At 39.5% G+C, this 15,370-nt stretch overlaps 1 protein-coding gene across 1 annotated transcript in view; it reads right to left on the bottom strand.

The window, feature by feature from the left end:
• Nucleotides 1-15,370, bottom strand: part of LOC106952428 (ATPase family AAA domain-containing protein 2B-like) — a gene marked incomplete at its 5' end in the record, with an annotated part of 95,828 nt that overhangs the window by 66,682 nt on the left and 13,776 nt on the right. The window contains 5 exons of the mRNA XM_015040526.1: nt 289-411; nt 5,617-5,776; nt 5,859-6,052; nt 7,861-7,996; nt 15,047-15,232. Coding sequence (XP_014896012.1) covers nt 289-411; nt 5,617-5,776; nt 5,859-6,052; nt 7,861-7,996; nt 15,047-15,232 — 799 coding nt within the window. The remainder of the gene's footprint in view (nt 1-288; nt 412-5,616; nt 5,777-5,858; nt 6,053-7,860; nt 7,997-15,046; nt 15,233-15,370) is intronic.

Here is a 15,370-nt window from a genome sequence, read left to right as displayed (position 1 = left end):
TTTTTTTTTCACCCCCAAAACATATTTCTTTATTTAATAAATAATAATAATAATGAATAAAAAATAAAAGCACAAAGAAGAAAAAAGTCAACGTCTTCCAGCGGAGGCAACATTATTACGATCAATTCTGTCCAGTCAGAACCGGCGGAGCTAAACAAATATTGACCGAGAGCAGTTTAACAAAGTATCTGACGAAACAGAGCTTTTTAATAAACTAACATCTATTGTTTTATTTTATTTTTTTTTATAGCAGTGCTTTCTCTTTTCCTGCGTAATTAAAGTTCTTACCCCTCTTTTTGCGCGCCTCTTTAATCTCTTCACACATTCGGTCGAACTCGGGATCCAGCTCGGCTGCAAAAATAGCATGGGCTGTGTCCTTTAGGCTGCACGCTCTGTGCCTGATCACCTTGTCTGAGGAGAAAAGGGACAGCGAGAAAAATGTTGCCGTTAGAGACACCGCATACATCCTACCAGCTGCGCTCAAAATAATAGCAGTCCAAAATCCCTACCAACAATGATCACTCTTCTGGGTAGAAATACTGTTTCTACATGGCAAGTGGCTACTGGGTAGGTGTAGAGTAATAATACAAAGTGTGTTGTTGACTCTGTGCAACTATAGCTTTAATTATATTGGAGTCCAAAGCAATACCAGAAAGGATTAGAAAATATAAAAAATTTTTGTAAAAACGTTGGTTGGCAACATTAAATATGCCATTTCTGATTAAAAAAAACCCTAAATATTCAAGCTTTACCCAGTAAGTATAGTAAGTATTGGAGTTAATTACATTTTTCCTCACTGCATGTAAAGCTGCACTATGTAACTTTTATTAAAAACCGTCACTATGTCCATCCAGACAGTAGCGCCAAAAAAAAAAAAATAAAGTTTCTCTGTTTTCTTTTCCCATCTGCAGAAATACACAGCTCAGTCAGAAACAACCAATATCAGCCAGTGGGAGGGTCTTGGCGCTATCAATCAAGCTTCTGTACATGCTGCTACATCTAGTTCCCCAGATCAGAGCCTGACGTTAATGCTCAGGCTAGTTAGCGTGGCCACCGATGACGACGGATAAACAGTTTTCCTGTAACGGCAAATTGTTTCTCTGCCATTAGCACATTGAGCAGCCCGTACGCGTGCCTGGCTGACAGCGCCAAGACCCTCCCACTGGCTCTAATCAGTCATTTCTGACTGCTTTTCTGCAGATGGCAATGGGAGCAGTAAGTGCAGATGGAGGAGCCTGATCTTTTCACAGTTTATCCGTCTCACACTATACTGTCACGACAAAGTGGCTGTTTAAAAGAAATGTGTATATGAAAAAAAAAACATGTATAAAAGTTACATACTGCAGCTTTTTTTTATTCATTTACTTTTACTTCGTTATTGGACGTTGAATAGAGTCTGTGGCCTCCTGAGTGCATTTGTGTGTATAGAAGTAAAAGCCGTGAAAGGGATTTTGACCTTTACTCGCTTTTTTCCCCAAAACGCACTACATCCATTTAAATACATTTGAAAGTAGCTTCATTTTCCTTCCTGCATCCCTCTTTCTTCAAGACCACAGCGGCATTTACTCCGCAGTTAGTCATGCATGTAAGGCAAATAATCAATTGCGATCTCGCCCATCTTTCTACTGTGTGTGTGAGAACGGAGCTTATAGTGTTTTCTCACAGCTTTAAAAAGAGGGTGAAGATTTATTTTCTTCTTTTAAAAAAAAAAAAAAAAAACTATATTAAACAGAAGCCCAGATATCACCACTTCACACAGATGAATACATCTTCACAAAGTCCAACGCAAACAATGAGAATCTTTTCAAAATATACACTCATTACCTCTAAATCAACTCCTGAGCTTCGCTTTCCTCTATACATCAGCAACCACATCATTAAATGCTCTTCCTTTGCTCGTGCATCGACAGAGCGGGGTAGGGGGATGGGGGGGGAATCAAGACGGAGGTGGAGACACAGGCTTAGGCGTAGCCGCAGTAAACAGGCAGTTTCTCATTACTGCAGGCGGTAGGAGAACAGTTCAGGCATAACGGGACAAAGGAGGTCACAATCTGCCAACTTCTGCAGTCTAATTGGAAGACAGTTGCTTAATTGCAATGTGGCTGAGCGCGTGCCCTTCTCCCACTGCCGGCACATGCGGGCGTGCGTGCGCTGCGCGCGAGTGCGTTTTTAAGGGCAAAAACGCCTGCCGGTGGAGGAGATGTCAGAGGCCAGGTGTGATGCCGGGAGCTCATCAGTACCCTTCTGAGCGCCAGCTAACCTCCACGTCTACAACAGACAAGGAGGCAGAGACAAACACCGCCGCCGCTAATGTGTTTCAGCACGCTAACAGGATTTTTCTTTTTTTTTTTTTTTTTTTTATTTATCACCGCTTCCCTCCAGCAGCCAAGCTGCATTTGTGACACCCAAGACTCATTGTGCAGAGAGCAAAGACGTCCCCTATTTTATTGTGGAGTACTCTTTTTTTTTTTTTTCCTCCAAGGTGGGGAAGTAAAAGGGAAAAAGTTTTTTTCAAACTTTCCACCAAGTTAGCGTGAAGTACGAGAAGAAGCAGAAAACCATGGTGGAATGATTTTTTTTTTTTTTTTTTTAACCAGCACTTTGAAAGCTGATGTCAAATCTGCCCCACACCCTAATTGTGGAGAATCTGGGCCTTATTCCCTGGACGTTGAGAAAACGAAGAAGCTTCATCGTTTTTTTTTATTTCTCCATTTATTTAAACATACCATTTGTATTTTCTCCCTTTACTGTATCGCTTATGCTCACACAAATGACCCAGGCTCTCTCCAGCATGAACAGATGATTCTCTTCTAAGATAAACAATACTGCGGAAAATTCACATAGGGGGAGATGTACGACCAATACAATGTAACATGCATACTGATTCAAGGAAATGGAGAAGGAATCTGTCTGTATTTATGTCAGCTGACCCCAGGAAGAATAGCTGATGCTAATGGGGATCTAAATGAACATAAACTCACGTTTTGTTAAAAAAACAAAAACAAAAAAAAAAAAAAACATAAAATGACCTTTCACCGACCAATCTAAAGTGGGAAACCTACAGCAATAGAGTTAGAGTGCTTTCCAATAAATTTGGATATCATCAAAAAAATATTTAATTCATAATTATCTAGACTCAGACTATTTTAACTCAACTTTGATGATTATGGATTAGAGCTGACATTGTTTTGTTTTAGAAAGGTACATCTATGAACCGTACTCTACGTGTACGTTTTGTTGCCGTCGAGTTATAAAGGAAGCCCAGATTGTTTTGGTTGTAGCTTTTAGTTCTCCTGCATTTCCATGTCAGGTGTCTCTCATCCTCTTCTCGACAACACTCCACAGATTCTGTTTCGCTTTTAGATCGGCAGCTTTGAGTAAATTGAATCGCGGCAGGGGGAAGATGGAATCGGACCCACAACTTTACGATCGTGAGACGATTCGTCCAACTGAGCAACAGTCGCCCCGGCGCCTCCCTGTTTGCATCTCCCACCATCGTTTCCTTACCATTAATTTGCTTGGGTACAGCACTCTGAGCAGCCAGCTTCTTTGGTAATTATAGACTCTTTCTGTCTGAACAGTGTCCCCAGTGATTGTGTGGGAAATTACATTTTCTGTATTGAAACTCTCATTTGAATCGTTCCTAAATGACATTCTAATTCAATGCGGCACAGCTCTATGTTGGGCTCCTGTATCCGGTAGTAACCAGCCTTACTGTCTGCGCGATTTACTAATGAATGTACGGCTGTTGGGTAATATAAACACTGTTCTAGATCATTTTAAACATGAGAACAGAACATAGAAATAATAAATCTGGTGCATTCAGGTGCATTATTGCAGACGACAAGACTATTTTATGCACCTGGGTTCCAACGCACGCTACAAAAGCCATTTTAAGCTCACTAAAAAAGATGCTCAGATGAGGACAAAGATGCAGTAAAAAAAGAAGAAAAAAAAGTCCAAGATATGCAATTAAAGTGTCAAGCAGCCGTCCTTAGCTACAAGGCTTGAATTACACTGTGGAAAAGCTATCAGCAGGGGGTTTACATGCTGGTCTTCATTTAAATTTTCAAAAAGGAAAAAGTAATTTTAGTGCCTGGGAGCCGTGGCCAAGAGTCGGCGCGGCCTGGTGGGATATTCTGATGGGATCGGTCTTAAACAAAAACAGGAGAATTTCACAGTATTGCATTTCTGACTTTCTAAAAAAAAAATAAAAAACATCTCTTTTTCTGTTTTAATAGGAAAACAGACCTTGTAAACAGTCAAAATCCATACTTATCCTAAAAATTAAAAAAAGAAAAAACAACAACAACTTAAAAATAAAATTGTGTGTGTGGTAAATTCTTAATGTACTAATCAAACACAATCCAACTGAATTTGCAGAAACACTATTTTATCTACTATTAAAGCCCACACTGGAATTATTCAGATAAACACCAATAAACAATGATTCACCACAGAAAAGAGAAAGATGGAGTGAGTGCTTCAACTTCTCTTTTTACAGTTCCACACTCCTGTGGTGTATCCTTCCTTGTGTGTTTTTCTGGTCACCAAAGATTCCCCAAACAGCCAACATTGCAGCTTTGCCATCATTCACAGCTGACCGACAACTCAACTAAACTGGATGTGGGAGGGGCTTAGAAACGCAGCCTTAATGATGTCTACTCAACTGAACCCCATCAATCGGAGTGATAACCACTTGAAAACCACCATATTTTGTTTCCAGATTACCGACTGCTGAAAGCACAGATAGAAACACGAGTTAAGTGTTTCACATCAGTCGATTTTTTACAATTACTGATGAGCTTTTATGCTTTAACTCTCTAAAATATTACCAAAGTGGTGGCGCAGTCTCTCCTGTTTTGAGTTAATTAGTTGATGCCACCAACCTTAGTTAGCTTAGTTAGTTGTGACAGCTTGAGCGACTAAAGCTTTTCGTCTGCCTAAATCCCCCAGAATGATGTGGTTCTGAATCAAAGTCCAGTGAAATTATTGATGATTATTATTAATAATTATTGAATTATATTCTGTCAGATGTATTACCTATTGATATTGGTCACATGTTTATTGCAATATATATCGTTATTCATTCATTCTCCAGCCCTACAACAGGACTTTGCAAAACTATCCCTATCCTTTGAACTGTGGTCTGTTATATAAGATTTTTAGTTTGAAAACAAAACTGTTGTAAACGGTATCATCTAAATGTGAAAAATTAAAGCAGCAACACTAAATCATATGACGAGACTAAAATTTAAAATAGCTTTATAATGAAATCTGTCAACATTATTAGACATAACTGCCTATACATTTCTGTATATAAATCGGATGTCTTTACGTCTTCAAACAGAGCTGAATACACGGCCTAAAACCGGCACCGAATACTAATGGAATCGTATGGTGTAGTGGTAAAAACGGTGACTGGTTTATGGAGGCTTTTAGTCCTTAATGGAATCCGTCCGGGAATCGTTTCCCGACCTGCGGACCCTGAACTCTCACTCTGCCCACTGAACACTAAATAAAGAACTAAAAACACTAAAAAGAAAAAAAAACAACATTAAGTAAAAGCCACCCACAACACAAGTTTACTGGAAGCGAGAGAGCGCGCTACCTTACCTCCAGGATCCTTGTCGGGATTGTACTCTAAAGCGTTGCTGCTGATGAGGTCAATGTCCACCAGGAAGTCCTTGGCCGTCAAGTACTGATGGGTGTCGATCTTGGTCATGACAGTGGATAGGTCCATGGGCTGCCTGATCACCTCCAAGTAGTCCGATACCTGACAAGCATAAGTACCGGGTCGTGTTGGCCAAAGACAGAAAAGCGCCATGATCTTTCTCGAGAACCGGTGCCAGTTTTACCTCCTCGATGTCGACTGGCTTGCTAAAAATGCTGAACCGTTTGTCGGTGGCCAGGCGCTTAGTCACGTCCCTGAGAAAGAGCCTGAGCTCCCGTAACGTGTTGTCTTCCTGTTCAGCTAGGCGGCGCTGTTCCTCCTCCGACAGGACCCGAGGGGCCGGCGTCTCTGCCACCGCTAGCACCTCTTCGCACCTCCCTGCAAAAACAGAGGAGAATAAATGACGCTAGACTTTCTCATCAACTTTTAAAACGTTAGATTTAACCAGGCTATAGCCAAAGGCATACGCAGGGTTTTCAAACCTTTTAGACTTACATTTTCTAAAAAATCCATAGTTAATTGGTTTAAATTGTAAATGCAAACATTCACATTTGAAACGGCGGGCAGGCTTTAAATACTGAACAAGAGAAAAAGGAGACTGTAGAAGGGACAGAGTAGCGGTGAGCCGACAGATGAAGGGCCGACAGATGAAGGGCCGACAGATGAAGGGCCGATAGAGGGCGATCCAAAGATGATGTGACAGACAGATGAATAGTTTGCATTTTAAAGTAAACCAGATTCTCAATCACTCCATAATTACAGTAAAAGTCCCTGTTCGACCCACTTTAGTCAAACTTTAGTTGGTTTCTCTAGAAAGTCCAGCTTGTTTGCGGAAATGTGAATGGGTAACTCAACTCTGGTGAGGACCAAAAATAAAATATAATAAAATAAACACTCAGGTTCGCCTAAAAACCCAGGTTTTGGTTTGGTTAAAGTGAACTCTGGTGAAGTTCGAATGCATATATAAATGCTACATGCCAAGTGAACCAGAGACCACTCTAAAAGCAGGATGCGGACAACAGTGCAGGGCATTTTGGGTAAATCAAAACAAATTTATGTGTCTAGTGGAAGAAACAGCTTGTTTTTTTTTTTTCTTTTCTTTTTTTTAAACCAAGGATAAAATCTGACGCCATTCCAGTTTTGTTTACATCTTGTGAAGAAGGAAGTTGCGCTCATGTCTTCTTCATTTCATTTACTTCAGTGTTTCAAAGGGTTTTGCTTTGTTTGACACAGTGCAGAGTGAAAGATGAAGATGTAACAAAACGCAACAAATATTGCAACTTTGGCTCCCGATCGAAACAAATCTAGCAAACCATCAGGTGTGAAAACACCCTAAATCTAACCTGAGGCGGGGGAAAAAAACTAATTTTAAGAGGATTTCAGACGAACTGAAGAAGAAAAAAAAAAAGCCACATGTACATTTTACAAACACTAATTTTGAAATTCACTGAGGAACATTTCCCAGCCAGTGGCACAGTGATAGAGAATTTTAAACACATATCCCCCCCCTTGCCCTCTCCTAAGATACGAACGCTTGCCCAAGGCGCCTGCTGGCATCGTTAGGACAAGTCTTTTGCCCCTACGGGCGTTTCACTCAGTAGCACCAGTCCTGATTCTAATTACGCCTAATCGCGACTGGGCCGGCTCTCAGCAATTCCACGCCATGCTTTTTTTTTTTTTTTTTTTAAATTCTGTTCTCCTCTCCTGTGGAGGTCAGACAGCTGCCTCAGTGAGGCAGGGACCCCTGCAGAGCACAGAGCAGGTAAGGCTGGGTAACCCTGCTTTGTGTCAGTGTGGAACTGGCAGAAGAAGACAGGCCACCATTTCCATTTGAAAGCCTAGTAGGACGGTGCTCTGTAAGTGAACTGGAACAGAGATGTGAGGGAGCAGTGGGATAACGGTGGAAGGTCACCGGAAAAGCCCGATTCTGATGCAAATGGGAAGCAGACATGTGTACTTCCTAGAGAAACAATAACCCGACAAATCAAGTTAAAGCAAAAAAAAAATATAAGACACATCAAGTCGAACAGCTTTCACTCTACAAACGGCCACAAATAAAACTGCAAAACATAAAACAGAAGTGGAAGTAAGGAGAAGGCCAACAGCGCCCTCTAGGACCGACAGCGAAGATCAGCTGCATCCGCCTCGCCTGGCATGAGAACGCGTCCATGAAAAACATCAAGTACCTGAGTTCCTGGGTCGGGGAGGAGGTCTGGCTGCCTGGACCAGCAGCAAATCAGAGAAAAAGCTCCTCCTCTCCTGATCTCCTGGAGGGCACAGCAGTACCACCTCCCCATAGGTCTTCTGAAATATACTTTTGACCTGTAATAAACACAGACAAACACAGAGTGTAACAGGCTTCTGGTACTGCATTAAATCGTAAATTAGTCATTTTTTTTTGTACGCAAACAGCAGTTCACTGGATTCTACGTATTTTAGCGTGAAAAGCGTTACAAGCCTAACAGAAACCACAATGCAAATAAAACTGGAGCAGAACAGGGTATGTACTCAGGTCGTGACCTCCGGATGCCAATTATCGGGTCGTTTCTGCGGCAGATTCTCCCTCTGTTCACTCACTGATCAGTGCTGTAACTCCGTACCAATAAGGTTGTGTCATGTTGACCTCAAAAATACATTTTCATGAATGACTTTTGACAAAAACATGAAACAGTTTAGCCCGTGTAAGAAATGCAACAGAAACATGCCTAATAAAAGCTAAAGATTCAAAAGGTTTCTGAAAAACACCCTTCCGTTCCTCTGAACGGCCAAAACATTTGCCGTGTAAACAGATTTGTTACTTGAATACAGAGAGACAGCAGCCTTTTCCAATTCTATTCCTATCAAACTCCAAGAGCAAAAAAAAAAAAAGGTTCATATTTCAAGTATAAGAAAAGCACAGCTGTATCAGTGCCAAATCGTGTAAATTATGCATAAGACATTCAAAAAGTGTTCTCCACACTGCAGGTAGGTATTTTACTCATGATAAAAGGCTGCAGGGGGCAGACAGAGGAAAGATAGCAGAAATGTGTGAATATATAAATGGATTTTTAAAAAGGGAGAGAGAGAGAGAGAGAGTGTTTAAGCTAAAAAAAATAAATTGTGATTTCCATCTGTTTTTAAAGGAAAACAGAGCAGAATCTCAAACCGTTGGAAACATGCATAGCTTATTAAAAAAAAGAAAGCTATGCATTAGAATTACTCCACATTTCACTGAGGCAAAATCCACCTCAGTGCTGGCAGACATTTTCATCACAAAAAGTAAATCTGATACATATTTTTTGGAATTGTATTCAAACTTTTTTCTCTTCAAATTATTTATGTTTTTGTCTTTTTTTTTTTTTTTTTTTGCAATGCTTAGAACTGCAAGAAGGGCGCATTTGTCTCTGTGGTGTTCCCAAGAACAAGCCGCGATGGTTCCCCAACACCAACATTTACCAACAACACTCCTAGAGAGCGTGAAACTGTAGAGCCATCCCAACTTGCATCGTGCGCCTCCAGCTGGGAGTTACGTTCGCCTTCAAAATATTTCAGAGCATTACGTTTTCACTTCGAAATCACCTTCTAAATGAAAAAGCAGAGGAAAGGGGACGGAAACAAAAGGAACCTTGATTTACACAAGGGGTCGTTTTCACACATCCCAGTTCAATTCGGTGATAAGAGCTCAAGGTAACGCCTCCCCAGAGGCTGCTGCTGCTGCTGACTAAGCACCGACTTTCTCCCCCCCCACCCCATCTGTTATTCTCATCGATCCTCACCGGGATTCGTGGCATGTTTGTTCTCACCATCCTGCTGTTTGTCTCTTTTTTTTTTTTTTTTCCTTTTTCCCTCTGGCGGTAAGGTAGAATAGGTAAAATAGCAGCAGAGGATTAAAAAAAAATAAAAGAGAGAGACAGCAAGAGGAATCAGAGACGGTTGTAGTGTGTGCAGCACACAGCGGGCAGGTGTTTTCATCATCATAGACAGCTGCAGGGGTGACAGCAACAGAATCATGCAAAGCAAAGACATGTTGATGGATGAATGCTTAAACAAAACAAAAAAAAAAAAAAGAAAAGAAAAAGATACCAAGGATTGAGATGAATTTGCAAAGAAAGTTGCTAAGTTGGTGCAGAAGTAGTTTTTGCTTTTTGTTTTTTTTTTTCGTTTTTTTCATTCCTCTGGCACAATCAATTTTACTGGAGGGTATTCGTTTAAAATGCTGCTGAAGCATGAATGTGAATTGGTTTGTCGCTGTCCCTCTGGATGGCTCCAGACTAACTTTTTGTTCCTTATGCGTTTGACTTTTTTTTTTTTTTTTTTTTTTCCGTTATGCACTTCACTGTCTCCGATTGGTTTTTGCGCCACAATACGGGCCTAATGCGCGTCTGTCGTTGAACCAATGATGGACTTTGAGTGTGAGAGTGTTTGGTTTGCTTTTTGGGTTTTTTTTCCCCCTCAAATGATTGGTCACTCAGTTTTTGTTTTTTTTTAGTCCCACCATTGAGAAATTAGTTCACGTGCGACCCAATTTATTGCCCAAAAACTGATCTACATACTAAAGAAGTAAAATACCAGCAAAGTGTATAAAAAATTCTCAATCTGCAGGTTTTCAATAGATTTTACATATGGAAACTGAGATTGCTAATGTAAAAGGGTTTCTTAGTATCTGTGCTCATTTGTTCACATGTTTTGCTGCTGAGAGACCAACCCAGGGACGATTCATTTTAATGTTAATTTCACTAGTAAATTTTAAGAGTGGTAGATTCCATGCATCATTTACAGTTTTTTTTTTTTTTTTTTTGGAAGAAAATTTTGCCTTTACATCACAGATCCTCTTTCGTCCATGACTAAGTATTAGTCATGTGGCTTCAGAATCTCAGAAAACACCCGAGTTGTTTTTTTTTTTTCTTACAAATTTCTGAAGAATATCAGAGAATATCAGAATTTTGATATAAATATTTTTTATCACAGGAAAAAAAAAACATTTTTCGGCAGTTTTTATATATATATATATAAATATGTGACATTGATCTAACGGTATGCAGAGGTTTTTGGAGAAATGCTCTGCTGTTAAGTCAGTTTTTATCTGCACTGTAGATGTTGTTGCTATAAAAATTAATTTGTCAGAGTTTTTTTGTTGTTTTTCTTTTGTATTTTTTATTTTTATTTTTTAGATAATTTAACAATACAATATAAACAATTGTAAACATAGAAATAAGGCAATGAGAACGACATCTCTTCTCGAGTTGCAGCAAGAGGCGAAGACTTCAGCGAAGCTATCGCACAGTCCAGCACTTTCTGTACTGCCGTGTGCAAAACGCAAGTGAGCCAGGCACTGACAGCTGACAGTGAGTGAAGAGAAAGCTACTTGTTTGAAACCAAAACACAGTGTGCTTGTTAGGGGTTGGATTTCATGCCCCCTGGGCCCAACAATTCCTTCATGACCATAATCAATCAGACTTCTCTGTACGCCTTGCAGAGAGATGCTGCAACAGTTTGCGCTTTGCAGAAAGTGCGTGGACCTGGAGTGTTCTCCATCACTGCCTTCTCAAAACTTTTTTTCCTCCCCTCCCCTGTACCTCTCTCATTTGATTTTATTTGCCTTTCAGACCATATATTGGCTTAATGTTATTGAGTAGTATGCGTCCCCAACACTGACTCTGCAGAGCTCTGAAAATGTGAAGAGAGTCGGAACCAAAAAACATAAAAATAAATAAAAACCGATCCCATGGAGGCATGTTTTTGGCAGAAAAAATTGAGACCAGAAACACAGGAGGGATTATATGTTCTAACTTAAAAATAGATGAAAATTCAGAAGAAGAAAAAAAATAGTGGGAGAAAGTTTCTAGACTGAGTAAGATGCATTTCTCTAGCCTTCTTCTGAGACCAAGCCACAAAACAAAAAACAAAAAAAACAACAAAAAAAAAAAAACAAAGCTACAAGCTGAAGAAAAAAAATTAATTCCAGTTGTTCTGATTTCTGATAACTCTACAAAACATTGTAGCATCTAAATGTTTAAATGTATTCTGAATGAAGCGGTCAGCTATTTTTGTTTTTACCGAATGTGAAAAAAAAAAAAAAAAAAAAAAAAAAAGGGCAGCGGAGAGAGTGAAAACAAAAAATCATCCTGCATTTTAACCAAGATGTCTCATTGGACAAACTGTATTTTCAATGACACCCCGAGACATAGCCGCAGTTTATTCCTGCTGCGAGTGAGAGAGACTTTCAGCAGATAACAGGAAGGCTGGCTGCAGAGCAGCAAATGTGTTATGTTTTATTCATTTGAGCCTTCAACCTCTCCCTGTCAGGGAACATGCTGGATTTGGAAATGACGGCTGTCTTTTGGGAAATCTCCTCGGTAAGGATCTAGATTCTCCAGGGAGACAACACAAGAAAATGCTGTTTTCCTAAAGCTGGTTGATATTATAAGAAGCCAACAACGGCCTGAAATGTCAACTCCTTGTTTAGTCTTTGTTTTAAAACTGCAAAATGCTTATTTAGGACAACTTCGCTCGAAGAAATACGGTGTGATGCTTCCCCCTCGCATCTAATTTAAATAGTTAACGCTTATGGCAGAAAGACATGAAAACATTTATTTCCTTTTCCATCTCATTCAATTAAACTTCTTAAAGGAGTTGAATTCTGAGATGTAAATCTCCATGTTACATTCTACTCTTTTTAAAGTGACGCAACAAAAACTAGTTTTCTTCTTCTATTGCATTGTAGCTTTGATTTTCATGTAGAGATAAACTGATCCGATATTATTATCTGTATCGGCCCCAATGATGAAAAAAATTCTAGATCGGATACTAGTGACAATGTGCCGAATCCGTAAGGACAGATCTATTCAGTTTAATTCTATGCTTTGTAATATCATGCTTTATTATCTATGTTACATTTAGAATTCCTAATTGTTCTTCCTGAACCACTTGAAGGGTTTGTTGACGTTTATTTTTCACATAACTGATCAAGGTAGTCAACCTGCTGTTTCTGTCAGCCTCGGTTTCTTTATTATTTATTTCCCATTGGCTGTTATGCTCCTAATTACACTGACTGAATAAATTAAAGTTGTTTTAACATGTCTGACCAAGCTTGAGAAGCTATTGGTGTATTTCAGTGAGCTGTACTGGTGCAGACTTATTAAATACATTTGTAATTCAGTACATTTATATATGGGTTTTTAAAAAGAAAAAAACCTTTTAAGTCAATTCAGCACCGTTTCTTTGTATTGGATCGATACAGGCTGATACTAAATCTCAAATGTCGGTATCGGAAGTGAAAAAAATGAATCTGCACATCCCTCGTTTCCTGCACCTTCTTAAGGGAAATAAGAAAGAAAAGAGGCAAATCCACCCGACAGCTATTTACCTTCTACAAGCTTTTGGTCATGTATGACTTACAAAACAAAAACACCTAAAAGTGCTAAAAATACAACACCGTGTCTCTCCAGCTACAGCTACCGCATCACGATTCAGGTTTTTTCATTTTATTGTGCTGCAACAGAAACGAAGCTCCGTCTGAGCAAAATGGACAGCTGCTCAGGGAAGCAGGGCCGCCACAGAGCTGGACTCCGGCCTGTAGAGTCCGTTTGGTTCTGGAGGGACGCTGCCCGCTTCCCTGCTGCGGTTTGGAGCTGAGGAAGCAGCTGTCACTGTGTTCTCGATGCTGGAGAGTAAAATGACCAAAATGGCCATTTTGGTTCAAAACATAATCCACCGAGGCGTGTCGACAAGAGAAACACGTCCACAGTGGAACTGCTGCAATCCTCGATTTATTGGGTTCAAAAAAAAAGGAAAATTGCTGAAAAGCAAAATTCAGAAAGTTCTGCAGCCCTCAAATCAATGATTTCAAGTATTAAATATTCCAGTTCTAGGCTAAAAAAAACAAAAAAACAAAACAGGTTGTAGAAACACTTGCATCATAGCACTGCTCATCTAACCTTTAAAAACTCCAGACCAAATGTTGATTTTCACTAAACAGCCTGAAGTTTAATTGAGAATTTTAAATCAGCATCAGTCGCTGATTATATACAAACACTATTATTTTAATTATAATAAATTACTTATGCTTGGCTGGGTATGGCTGCAAAATGACTGAGAAGAATTATTGTGCCAACGTGAGAGCCAGCAGAAAAACAACCAGGCTGACGAATTATGAGAATAAAATCATAAAATTACAATAATAAAGTCACAATATTTTGAGAATAAAGTCCTAACTTTATAGCTATTCTCTTAGTGCTACGACTTTAATCTTGTATTATTTTGACTTTGTTTTTGTAATATTAAAACTTTCGTCTTGTAATTCTATGACTTTATGCTTATAATTTCATTTTTAAAATGATTTTCTTAGTGTGGCCCTAAAACTCCATCGTATGTTCAAACTTCCAAGAATCCAAAGAAGAAACATTATTTTCTACATAAGGCTTAGACAAACCATCCTCAAATAAATGCTTTCAGATCAAGTTTTAGATTTGATTTGTCTGCGTCTATAAAACCAAAAATCTTATTGAAATATTTCAATTATAAGAAAAAAAAATGGGCATTGCGAAAAGTACAAAAGAAGCATAAAAAGAGCCATAAAAAATTTAAAAAAAAGTTAAAACTAGAACTGAGAGGTTAATGAGGGGAACCCCCTCAGTGCTTATCGGTCAAAAACATAAAGAATCCTCCCGACTGCCTAAGTGAGCTTGGACAAGGATTCGCCAAAACACCAGGCGCACAGGAACGCACCGCGACAAAAACAGATGGGAGGCCTCCAGCCTGCCTGAGCTTTTCTATACAGAGAAGGTGGCTTAGGGTCAAGACTTCAGGCTGCCAAACCTCAGACCCAATTAAACCCCTTCTGTTGCCTGACCAGAGATGACCTTGTTGTGCCTTTATCTGAAATTTTAAACCTTTTTCTTGCTTTTCCAACTTTTTGGATTTGGCCAAATAATTATGTACGTTCAAAACTGAGTTGATTTTTAGAATAAAAACATATATCCATACGTAAACATGTACAAAATTAACACGTTTAGTGTGTCAAATATAAAACAGATCAATATAAATGCAAACTAATTTTGGCAAAAAAAAAAAAAACTGTCTGAAATCAGCTACCAATTGTAAATAAAAATACTTCAATACACAAACGAAACAAACCGCTGTGGTTCAACATGAGTTTTGCAAGATGAGAAAAGTGTGTTTTTTCATAACTCAAACATTACGTGCAAAATTAAGAATCTTGTTTCAATTATTAAAGGAAATCCTCAACACCAAAATATGTGTCACATCAAGAACCCCGCAACAAAGCACGATCAGAACCCTTTATACATTTCCATTTCCTCCAACCTCCACCGAAGTAATAACTGTCGGCGTTTTCGATTTCCTGTCGACTTCTTGTTGAGTTCGTGTTCCTACCTCCTCTGACAGCTTGGAGTACTGAGTCTCGGCGGTTGCGAGGATGAGGACCGGGCTGAAGGAGGGCACATCGTTCAGCAGGGTGAGGAAGGTGCTCTTCACAGTGTCGCTCACCGTGTCCCACCACTCTGAGATATGAGGCATGTACACCACGCTGGGAACACTTCGACGGGCCTCACGGAAAACCTACAGAGAAACAAAGGCGGCTCAAAACAGAGAAACAAAGCTGAAGTCTGTTGAGGCTAAATGTCAACAAACTGAACAAAAAAAAAAAAAAAACCCCTTTTCCACGGGGGGATTTTTTTTTTTTTTTTTCCCGAGCCA

The sequence above is a fragment of the Poecilia latipinna genome, unplaced genomic scaffold (assembly GCF_001443285.1).
Source record: "Poecilia latipinna isolate Pla-1442-1.1 unplaced genomic scaffold, P_latipinna-1.0 Scaffold514, whole genome shotgun sequence".
Lineage (NCBI taxonomy): Eukaryota > Metazoa > Chordata > Actinopteri > Cyprinodontiformes > Poeciliidae > Poecilia > Poecilia latipinna.
The sequence above is the reverse complement of the archived record's forward strand: the minus strand, read 5'-3'. Positions and strand labels throughout refer to the sequence as shown.